This window comes from Lagopus leucura, unplaced genomic scaffold, assembly GCF_019238085.1.
Source record: "Lagopus leucura isolate 7727_CA_CO unplaced genomic scaffold, USGS_WTPT01 Super-Scaffold_806, whole genome shotgun sequence".
NCBI lineage: Eukaryota > Metazoa > Chordata > Aves > Galliformes > Phasianidae > Lagopus > Lagopus leucura.
Genome location: NW_024962260.1, coordinates 8,404,366 through 8,416,387, shown reverse-complemented (window position 1 = coordinate 8,416,387; position 12,022 = coordinate 8,404,366). Strand labels below are relative to the sequence as shown.

Here is a 12,022-nt window from a genome sequence, read left to right as displayed (position 1 = left end):
ACCTTGACCACCGTTGTTAGGTCTGTAGATTTGAGGATGAATAGTGTTGCCAAAATAGACTGACTCACTGATGGTTCTCCTCTCATGTCCTGCCTGGAAAGGTGGCTGGTACCAGCTGCTGGCTTGGGAAGGGGTAAACGCCCCAAAGCAGGTAGCCAGAGGGAGCTTTCTTCCTCAGAATGGTTTCTTTTCTGGATGAAAGCATAGAGCTTGTCTGTCATTTTTATTTTCTTACATCTCTGCCCAAGTTATTTTTTTCTTAAATTCTTCCTATCTTGAGGCTGCTTTATACCAACCATGTAAATACTCTTTTTCAGTGTAAAATGTCTTGCTCCCAGCTCACATTTCCATAAAACTGCTTTGGGAGGGTATCCCAGAGAGAAGTTACAGATGAGATTCTAAGATAGGCTTTTGTTTTATTATTATGTGTCTGTTCGTGTATCTGATATATGAGAATGTTTATGCTCTTCATCTTCTTTATCTCTTTGCTGTAGAGATACCTCTATGTCTTTGTTTTGTTCATCTCTTCTGTAGAATATGAAGTCTCTAAACTTTCTAGTTCATACAGGGAAACCTTTCAATACATGCTGTAATTCTGTCACAGTGTCCAGAACTTTTCAGATGAGATCTCAGACAAGGACTGTCTTCCTTCCCCGCACAGCCAAGCAGTTGTGCAGATGAAAGAACTTGCAGCACAGCTCTGAAACATGTTATTCAGCCATGGACAGGTACTGTTTCCAGATTTCAAAGGCAGTATATGATCCAGACAAGACTGCAAGAGCCTCTGGTCTTAATTAGCTGTACATTTCCTGAACAGCTCTCTCAAGTCATGGCAGAAACGTAACGGCCTCGCAGGATTTTTGTTCTCCTCCTTTGTACAAGGCTCTCTAATGGCCCCAGCATTGGAAAGAGCAGCTTTGTGCTGTAAAGTCACTTTGGATTTGTACCTTGTAAGAACGTGTCCAGACTGCTGGGTCCATCTGTCTCTGCTGAGATCATTGTATGGCTTCTGGACTTGAAGATGATGGTGTTATGGTTGTCCCTATGGTCATGTCACTCAGTGTTGGCTATTGGTATTGTTCCTATTCTGTATTTCTTCCTCATCAGTTCACATGACAGTAATGTCTTTTCTTAGATATTCAGAGACACTTAAAAAGGGAGAAAAGGAACATGCTCCAGAGCTTTCAAGTAGCTTTGTGGAAAAGGTAGAGTATATTTTATTTTGGGAGTATAGCCCAGATAAGACTTCTTACCAAGAACCATTATATCTCAAGTTGAATTTTTAATTGATTTAGCTCCTCTGATCTGTACTTTGCCAGACATGAACCACTCACCTTTGGACTGAGTCCAGGGTGTAATGGAAAGTTAGCTGAAACCTCATCAGCTTTTGTTAAACCTGAGTGAATTTCAGCCCAGCACATTTCTTGTGAATAATTAAACAGTTAAGCAGCTGATGGATTTGAACCTGTGGCTTCACTCAGCCATATTTCACAAGGAATGGGCTCATAGTGTTTTTTATGGGTCTTCTTATGGCTTCCTGCGATGGATAACTGCATCATCTGGCAACCCAGAGTGGATGTTTTTCCATCTCCCACTCATTACCAGCATGAGCTGCTCCATGTGGCACTCCTCTCATCAGTTTCTGCTTCTCAGTGGTAAAGTCTCCAGTATTTATTTCTCTTTTTCCCCTTTTTATGTAACATTCCGAGTTGTTATCCTTTAATATCACTTTCTATCAGTACAACTGCTGTAGTCGCAGCGAGGGTGTAGTGCTATGGCAACAGTGTATTAGCTGCAGTCTTGCCAATGAGTAAGACACAGCACAGCAATCAGATGATTTATCAAAATCTGCTGTGGCAGAACTGAGCAGTGAGCTGGTGGCCTGAGCTATCCCACAACCTGCCCATCTCTTTCCTGTTGGTTATGATACTCAGATACGTTCTCTGCTGACAGTTTCCAGCGATGCCATTTTAGCCCTGACTGACTTAGCACCTTGCAAAATATTTTTAGATGTGCAATAATCTCCCAGCTATCTTTGGCAGTGAGCAACAATGGAAAGCAAGCATTTTTTTTCTGTGACTTTTCCACAAAGGTACTTTCTGTGATTTCAGGGAAGGAGAGAACATATAAATGGAAGAAAATAAAAAGAACACTCCTGGAACGGAGCGCATGAGAGATGTGTCAGATTTCCACTGCTGAAGGCTGCGAGCGCTGCCCTCCACCACGGGGTGCCCTGAGCTCCAGCTGTGGTCGCAGGGTGCAGCCGTGCACCTCTGTCCCACGTACACAGCTGCAATGGGCACTGCAGCACCGTATGTTTGTTAAGCCTTTGCCCAGATGTGGCAGTGATAAGAAATCCCTTACACAGATTTTACATGTGCAAATGTGTAGATGCTCCTTGCCGTCAGGGTTTGGCCAGAAGCTCCTAGAGAGGTATTGAGCAGCGGCAGGCTGCTGCAGATGTAAGGACTCAGAAAGTTTTCAGTGAGACTGGTACTAGTGCTTAGACAAATTATGTTTGCCTGTTGCCCCCTCATACCTAATTAGTCTCCAGTTCTACTTGCATGCAGTCAATCAGTGAGTTTGTATTACTGTTGTCACTACCCTAATAGTACAGGAAGGTGATTTGAGTTAGAAGGTGCTTTATTTTTCACGCTATGAGCCCGTGCCTTGTGATTCGAGTGGACATTGTTTTGTTGCATACCAGCATACTGAAGTCATTTATCAGGTGCTGCTGAACAGTTAAATGAGCAGTCCTTAGAGACTTCTTATTAGGTGTGAGTATCCCAAGTTTGGATGTCTGTATGCTTGAGGTTCCCACATCTTCCTCATCCCCTACCAAGGCAGATCATACCATCGCTCTGCTATGAAGAGGAGACCTTAGACTCCTGCTGCACATTCTGCTCCATGCCTTTGGCTGCTCAGGAGCACCCAGTAAAAGAGCAGAAAGGATTATTGTTTAATTTAGCAAGGAAGGCAGTTGATGATGCATGAATTGGTCTGACACCTATCAAGTTCTGTGATCTTATTTGTTAATCTTTTTAACTTTCTGTTTTATTAGGGTAGGGTTTCAAGAGCAAATAGGATAAATGAGATTAAGTCTGCCACCCCAAATTACTCTCCTCTGAGTTACGAGCAGATTCACTCTGTTGAAGAAGTATAATTATGAGGAAAATGCTGCCTGTGTAATTGTGTGCTTCGTTCAGAAGAACTTGAGATCTGTAATTATCCGCAATGTGCCAGGGCAGCACATGCTGGCACTTCGTTTCAGCCGTAAACAAAACCATGGAAGGTTTCTGTCCTGCATGCTTATGGAAGTAGTGCAAAGCAGCATGGCTGGAATCGCACTGTTATCCATCAGGGCTCCTGGTTCCATTGTGGGATCTAAATTAACTTAGAGCATCGGCAGTGCAGTGCCTTTGAGAAGTGCTGGTGTGGTTACCTGGAAGGTGGTTGTTGGTGGCGGGGTGAGGAGCACCGCCTGTGTGGAGCAGCGTGTCTTTGGAGCCGTAGATGCACCTGGTGAGGCAGGTGTAGCTGCTGGGACACAGGCAAGTCCCTGCACACCCCGTGCTGCTCCCTTCACTTAACTTTTTCATGGGCTTTTCCTTTGAGTTCTGCAATGACTGCAGTTCTGCAGCTGATCATAAAGTGCAAGGGCTGTTTCTTTGGCTGTGTGATTCCATGGTGAGATGAGTTGGTGACACAAAGACCACAGCCTGTTGAAACCTTGGATTCGCCAGCAAACTGAAGAAAGCTTTGAATCCGTGTGGCGTTTATCTGAATTCATAACAGCTTCCATTAAGTAAAGCCTATGAAAAGTTCATCTAGGTGTGTCCCAGAGATGAGCGTTATTGCTGCTGGAAGCAGCTCTCCCAAAGGAGGAAATGCACAACGTAGGCTCACTGCAGGGCCTGTCTGGACATTTCTGCAGAGTGCAGAAGGGCAGATGCCAGTTTTGCCTGATGGGTTAGCAATTAAACCAGCCTGCCAGACGTGGATTACAATTTTTGTTACTTCGGCTAAAACTGTGTGTGCATTAGATGAGAAGGATAGAGAGGATGCATCATGTTTTGTGAGTCCTGTTAGCAGTTTGATTTTCTCTTTCAGACCATTTTGCAGTTATGAGTCAGGACTTGATCTCACATCTGTTTTTATCGATCAGCCCAGTTTACAAATGAGGCCTCTTCTGACCCATCTAAAATTTTATGTAATATCTAATACTGCATAAACATTCTGGGAAGAAAAAAGGGAAGGATGGTGCGCAGACCTTCTGGCTAGTATGTACAGTGACTCACTCTATCCTTCATTTCAGCTTCCATGAAGTATTTTCACACACAGTGTTTACCCATTAAATGAGCTGTTTAGTTTAGCTTATGGCTCAGGTTTTTCATAGTATTTTGATGTATTTGTTGGGAACATGACAAAGGGAATAACAAATGGGAACATTAACTCATCCTTACATTAATCATCTGAGGGAGTCTCTCATGTAATCTTTCTGTGAATTAGCAGCTATGTGGAAGAAAAAGTCTCTTGCCTGCTCACAAAGAAATGGGAGAAAATGTGCTGTCCTTCTAATGCTGGCCACAAGAGCACACGTGTTTAAAAATGTCTCTTCAAAGTCAGTAACACCATTCTCAGCTGTTCAAAACAGCACATCAGTAGCACAAGCAGTGCGAATTAGATTTGGGAGAATGTTGGGTGTGCATTGGTGTTTTTTTTTCTCTCTGCAGGCTTCAGGCTGGCAGACAGCCCGATTCAGCTGTAGATATAACTCAGGCAAAATGTGATCCGGAATGCGTGTGTTAATGCTCGGTTTATGTAAATGGTGGCAAGGTGCTGCTGCTGACTGGCTTGAGCAGTTTGCCAGGCTCCCTGCTGGCAGGGCAGGCAGGAACTGAAAGAGAAATAAGATTGCTGTAATGCTTAGCAGTGAGCTTTAGAGAGGCTGTAAATGGCTGAGTGAGTAAACGCTGCGTTTTATTGGACCCGGTTGCCTGTCTTGGTCCAGCCCTCCTCTGCAATGGGAAATGATCTTTGCGGTTAGAGCAACTGTCCTGTAAGTAACAGGCATTTCTCCAAGCTCTTTCCAAAGTCCCCTTGTTTCTCTCCTTGTCTTTTTTGTCCTCCCCTGTTACATGTGCTGAGTGTGCTGTGTCTGTCAGTGTTTTGGAGCAGTACTCTCATGGCAGTTGCCATTCCCTTTCTTTTCAGCATTCCCAAGTTCTGCAGCCACTGGCAGAGCTCATGCTCTGTCCAAATTCCCACCAGGGAGAGGTTTTGCAGTGTTGGTTTTGCTTGTTATTTAGAGTTGGAAACCACTCAGGAAGATTCTGTGGGATGTGAATGGCTTTTGCATTGTACCTGCTGTGGTGATCAAGGGTGTAAGAATCCTGTTCTGCTTTCTGCCAAATGAGAACTGGGCACTGTCTGTAACCAGGCAGTGTACACGATAAACAGAAATGCAACAATTGAACGCAGCTTTTACACAGAGAAGCAAAATGCCAGGTTGCAAATAAAGCAATAGGGTTGCAAAGCCCCACAAGCCACGTGAGCAGCTGGAGCTTTCTGTGCTCTGGAACAAAGCGTCTTTACAAAGGGTGGCTGCAGTGTACTGAAAATTGCTGAAACTGGCAATTGAAATTTCTGTTGTTAAATTGTGAATCTGGCTGAATGGCTGGTGGAGAGTGGATGAGACTACCTTTGTGATGGTGGCAAATGGGAAGAAACTGCTCGATACAGCCAAAAGAGCCCTCACCTGTAACTGTTCTCCTCCACAGGTGCCCCTGGCTGACAAAAGCCATCTCCCCAGCCATCCCGGTGTACAATGGGCTCGTGTTCTTGTTTGTGCTGGCAAACTTCAGCATGGCTACTTTCATGGACCCTGGAGTTTTTCCACGAGGTAACAGAAAACTGATGGACTGATGGATGCCCCTTCCCTCCCTCCCCCCCCTCCCTTTTTCTTTTCTCTGATAATCTTTCTTGTAGATTTTTAATTTGTTTATGTATTATCTTTTACCCTCAGCTGGCAGTAGAGGTGATATAGTAGGAAGAGCTTCTGAGACTTCCCAGCTTCTGAGCTGGGAGGTGTCAGTTGTCCTTGCACTCGCTGGGGCTGGCAGTTGAGGGTACAGCGCTGCGCAGCATCCTTCTCCTTGGAGCAGCTCTCCTGACTGATGTGATTCCAGTTGCCATCCCTGTGTCATGCTGGCATGTTGGATTTAAGTTGCTGTCTTCACAATAAGAAGTTGAATGTAGTGGAGGGGAGAGGCTGAACTTTCTGAAACATCTTCATCAAAGCTGACTTTCCTTCCAAAAAGCCTTAAAACAAATGCGTAAGCATTGAATGCTAGAAAAGGCAATGATTAAGTGTTGCTTTAGAGTGTCTAAAAATGTATGCCTTTAAAAGATATCCCTGCTTGAATTAGTATGGATGCACAGCTGATTAAATAGGATAAAGATTGCTCTGCTCATGTAATGGGAAACACAGTGGAGCTCTCTCTTTTAACACAACTTAATGAGAGAATTATCACCTAATTTTATCTGTCTTCCAATAATTATTCTCATGCAGTTTGCATCGGAGACTGCTCTGGGCAGTCTTGCCAAACCGGTGGATCTGTGCTCTTTGCAAGGTGTTCTTGCCCAGCTCTGTTCTGTGAATATAAAAGCTATTTTGAATTGCCATTGCACCTGTCAAGAACAAGGTACCTGTCCTGCCAGCTTCCATGAATAGTGAGTGCCAGGTTTCTCCAGGTAGTGGGTCATAATGATGAGCATCTGCTGCCCTTCCCTCCAGCTGAGCCCTGTGAACCTCTGAGCAATTACTGCAGCACTCCTGCAAAGGAAATAATTGTGTGCAGAGGCAACATTTAGTCATTTGTGCAGGATGATGTACATAAAGGTACAAGTGGGTTGTAGTGAGATTTTAAAAAATGTAAGCACATAGAGCTTTTATCTGGTTTCCTGCATTTTTCAGTGCCTCCCTCTCATCAGACATAACCACACTTGAATATGCTGTGAGTGTGAGGTTATTGATGGCATCCCCGCTCTTGGCCTTTGGTAGGAGGAGCACTGAAACAATGTTGTTCAGTTCTGAACATCTCCGTTTGGGAATCTAATATCTTTGTACAGTGTGCTTTCCTCAAAATGGAGTTTGCTGACTTTCTGTGCCCTACTGTGATCAGGACTGAGCATATTGTAAATTCATGCCTTCCTTTAGATTTCTCTAACTTCCTCTTGCCAACAAGCTCTTTAGTTTGGTCTTTGTATTTAAAGGAGAAAAGAATATGGAGATCAAATGGAAACTTTGAAATATTCATAGCATCATTAAGGTTGGGAAAGACTGCTAAGATCATCTAATCCAACCATCAATTAATTCTCATCAGCTTCTTTTAATTCCCAGTTCCTCAGCAAAGGAGTCAGGAGCAAAGCAGAGTGCCCTACAGCTCACCTTTCTTCCATCCCTTTCTGTTTACTTGTGGCCGCAGGCTTATCTCCCTGTGCTCTGCATGTACTTGGTCTGAAAGAGGCTGGGAGTAGGGAAAGTGCAAGAGAGATGGGAGTCATACTTAAAGAAAATGAGGGGGTAAAAGTGTAGATGTGTGAAGGAAGCAATCTGATAAGGAAAAGATGGGAAAGACTATAAATACCATTGCTGGGAGGAAAGGGGAGCAGATGTTATTTCAGATCACAAGTGTGCATGCTAAAAAAGCTATTGCTACCCCACACCGCCCACAGAGCTGCAACCCAAGGAGTTCAGAAACTGTGGGAGTGATTTAAAATGATGTACGATGGATCTGTTTGCTTTCTACTGTCGAAATTACAGATTTATCTTGGTTTCCAAGCTTTTTAGCACATTCCCGATAGTTACAAATTTACTTTAAAAACAAAATAATAGAAAAGCAATGCAAAAACAGAGTCTTAAGAAATGGCAGAATTCCTTTAAGGAAGCTGCCAAAAATCGTGAGATGTGTTATAAAACCAGGAGATTTGGTTGCGTTTTGTCAGCAGATAACTGAAAGAATCTGAGTGGTAAGGTACTGACCTCTACCAATGGCTTCTTGTGCTCAGATCACCTAGAGCTGGTAATAAGGACATCTCCAGCTGTATCTATGAGCTTACAGGTTCTCTGGCATGGGGGAAGTTAGCCCCCTTTTTCTTGTATTACTGAACAGGACCTAAATTAACCTCCTGGATCCGTTACCTACTTATGGATTCTTTTTTTTATGTTGCTGGCTCTCTGAATGATCCTGATATGAGCCAGGTCTTGCTCTGTGCAATTGAGCTGCCAGTAATACACTAAAATGATTGAGAAGAAAGGGAAGTCACTGAAACTGAGACTGCCCTGACAAATCTGATTTACAGTCTGAATTGAGTTTGCTGATGTTTGTTGCTGGCTAATTATAAATACCAACTGCAAACTGACTTCCAGTATTTTTAATGTGAATATTCTATAAATACTCTTAGTTGTGTCAGTTCTGCCAGACTGATGTGTTTATACAAGCACATAGCACTGCACGTAGGTATGTACAACTTACTGACTTTTTGACTGCATAGTCAGTATTTCTACAAGTGTTTAAATGGTGTGACCACTCTCGTGTCTTGTTTTCCTATGCCCACACATGCATTGCACAGCATGGACTGATTTGAAGCATTGAAGAACCCAAAGATTGTATCAATAGAAGGGCCCCAAGGGATTTGGAGTCTGGCTCCCACTGACTGCCACTGATCGTTTATGAAGGAAAACTGTAGGGAGCAGTGCCAGTACAGCAGTCTGCTTCCATGCACAAACATTAATCCAGAAAATATTCTTGCAAGGTAAATATTGTAGCTGAGCCAGATCCCAGACTCATCTAAGCGAAGGGAAAAGCTCCTTGTGAAGTTGGTGGAAATTGGATCATTTTAGTAGGGCTAACACATTTAGAGAAGATTTAATACAGAACAGCATGACAGTTATTGATGCTCCACCGGGATAATATCATGAATTTCCACCTAATTTGGAGTCTGTCAATGCCAGCTGCACTGCAGTGTTTTACCAGGTGTTAAGTAGAGTTTAACTACTTACGTAGTCTCTGTCGAAAGGAAACAAATAAAGATTACAGGAATCTAGAATAAAAGATGAGCTGTTGTGAACATCCTTCCTTCCTTTTCTTCCCAAGATGCATTCTAGACTGGCTGTTATTTTTTGCATTTATTTTTAAATGGCCTCTTTTTTTAAACAGCAGCACTTGGTTGAGACGATAAGCCATTCACCCACTGGGTTGTCATTAATAAAATGACTGCCATATTGTCCTCCCCATCTTACTAATGGCAAAGAGAGGCTAAATAACTTATCCCAAGGTCACAGAGTGAAAAATTCAGAATACAGGACTTGATGACTTCCAGTTCTGTGCTCAAATCACTGGATTGTACTGCCTTTGAGAGAAGTGAGATCATCCCAGTTATGTACTGCTACTAAAGTAAGAATATTTGGGGTATGCTATGAAGAAGTGAGCAGGAAAGATGCTATAAGGAAGCAGACACTGGTGCCAGGGCTCATTGCAGGCACACAGATTGCTTCTCACTGTGGCATCAAGCTCCCAGGAGCAAAAGGACTTTGGGATGGTGGTGGACTGGCACTGGAGTGCTGGACAAATTATCGCATGGAGTCATCTGGGTTGGTTTGGAGGTTTGAGCTAACAAAACCTTATTTTAATATCTCTTAATGGAATTTCTTGTGATTTATGTGCTGGTAAGCTAACATTGAATTAATCTTAAATAGCCTTCTCAACAGGGGCTTGAATGATTTCTTGATTTCTGTCTCCTCTTTGACTCTAGTTTGCATCTCATTCCATCCATTCTGCCTGTAACTGTTGGCTAAGATAAGACTCAAACACTTCTCTTTGTCCAGGCTCTGGACTGGCTGCCTGGTGCTCCCATGGGAGCTGCCTCGGGTGCAGAAACAAGCCCAGATCACTGATATGTTCAGCAACCAGGACAACCTGTTCTGACAGTCCATCACTTCCACCACTCTGTTTCTCTGACAAGCCCAAGAGCGCATGCAGTGCCCCTGTATCCAAGGCACTGTCTAGATTAGATATTTTATCATTACTCTGTTATTTCCAGTAACTTTTAGTTTTGCATTGAGCAGCAGATGAAGATGAAGATAAAGACGATGACTTCCGAGCTCCACTCTACAAGAATGTGGAGATTAAAGGAATCCAAGTACGGATGAAATGGTGTGCCACCTGCCACTTCTACCGTCCTCCACGCTGCTCTCACTGCAGCGTCTGTGACAACTGTGTTGAGGTAACAGTGCTGCTGATTGTGTTGACTTTGGCCCTGTGATTGGGGTTGCACGTACATGCTACTGGAAATGTGCAGTTGGGTCCTTCCCCCAGTATTTCAATTCTTGGAAGTTCCCAGCTCTAACCTTGGTGATGGTCTTCTACTGATCGGTACCATTTGAAGCACAGCCTTCTGTTATGATATATGTTACATATGCAATATTGTTTGATGTCAGCTTTGTTGCTGATGATAATTAGGTTTAAAGGTTTATAATCCTGGCTGTGTCTTCCTCAAGGTAGCTTAGGGATCGTGATTGTAAAAATGAGGTGAATGGGAGCATTTATGGAGAGGCAGAGTTCAGGAGAGCGGAAAGTTCAGGGTGAACTATTCTCACTTGTGTGTTTGTCCCCCAGTGTGGGCACCAGTTTGTTTGAAATGAAGTGATGAACCATAAGATCACTGGGGATGTGTGGAAATCAAAGTCAGAATTCTATGTGCAGTTCTACACTCAGTGGAAGGGCTCTATGTTTACATCAACACCTCAGCTTGGAGCATGAACTCAGTCATGCTTCTAATGTTGTCCCTCTGAATTATAGGGCTTTCATGTTTCTTAATAGCCCTGAGGTCTTGGTAATGCACACAGGATATTTAAAAATAACCCCTAAATAGTAAAGAGTGCTTCTGGGCTATAGACATCTCCTAAAATTCTAAGTACAGAGTACTGTATCCACAGTACTTGTGTTGCCTTCGGGCAGTTTCTATAGCTAAGCTAAAAATTCTATTTGTTAAGGATCATTTCTGATGCAAGGTCTTTTTCTTTTTCTTTTTCTTTTTTTTTTTTTTTCCAAATAGAAATGTGATTCTTTTAATGTGTCTACGATATATTCAGCTGTGCCATTAAAATGAAACGGGCTGCTAATCAGACAGCAAAAAATACTGGTATCAGCTAGAATGCTATGTACACCATCTTTGTCCTAATCCTCGTTGCCAAAAGCAAGGGAACAGTCCCAAGGAAAGCAGTACAGTTGCTTGTGTGAGAAAGGCTGACAGGGTTTATCTTGTGTCCGTGATTTTCTCCTTCAGGAGAAAATCCTTAAGGAGGATGCTGGATCTGAGAAGATGGAGAGAAAGGAGCTACTGAAGTCCCTGGGTGGAGGAGAATAGCCACAGCTATTTGTTCCTCGTCGCACAATTGTGTTAGACTGCTGTGTATTGTTAAACAGAGGTGGATTTTTTGGAGAAAACCTGGCTCGTATCTTCCTGGTTTTAAAACAAATGTTTTCACTATTTCTAGATTCTAAGGACTGTTTAGATGATGAAGTTCTCAATTATCCCATAGAATTTCTTTCTTCTCCTCTCCCCAGTGGCTTAGCATGAAAATCCATTTTCAAGAAATGATGTTTTCTCAGAAAAAGATTGCCCAAAACCCAGTGGTACAAACAGTTGCGATTTCGTGCTGCCATAGGGCCTCCAGGGGAGGCAGTTCTGCTGCAGAAATGAAAATGAGAGAGAATCCAAAAGTAACCCAAATAAACCAGTGGAACGCAAGGTGACTGCCTACTTCTCAGGAGGATTTATTGATAGTCAGACTGGTTCAGTGTTCTTATTCTTCTGGTGGGCAAGAATGAGTGAAACTCTGCTTGTTTAATTAAATTATGATTGCCGTGAAGAAATGTAGGCAGAAAGCATTGATAACTTCTGAATCAATAAATAGTGATCTTAAACAGCATACTTTATTGATTCTTGTGATGTTTAT

General features: G+C 43.0%; 1 protein-coding gene across 4 annotated transcripts in view; it reads left to right on the top strand.

Moving 5' to 3' along the window:
• ZDHHC8 (zinc finger DHHC-type palmitoyltransferase 8) overlaps positions 1–12,022 on the top strand; it is an 88,259-nt gene that overhangs the window by 58,329 nt on the left and 17,908 nt on the right. For all 4 annotated transcript variants that reach the window (XM_042865608.1, XM_042865606.1, XM_042865607.1 and 1 more), the window contains exons 2-3: positions 5,781–5,902; positions 10,130–10,287. In XM_042865608.1, coding sequence (XP_042721542.1) covers positions 5,781–5,902; positions 10,130–10,287 — 280 coding nt within the window. The remainder of the gene's footprint in view (positions 1–5,780; positions 5,903–10,129; positions 10,288–12,022) is intronic.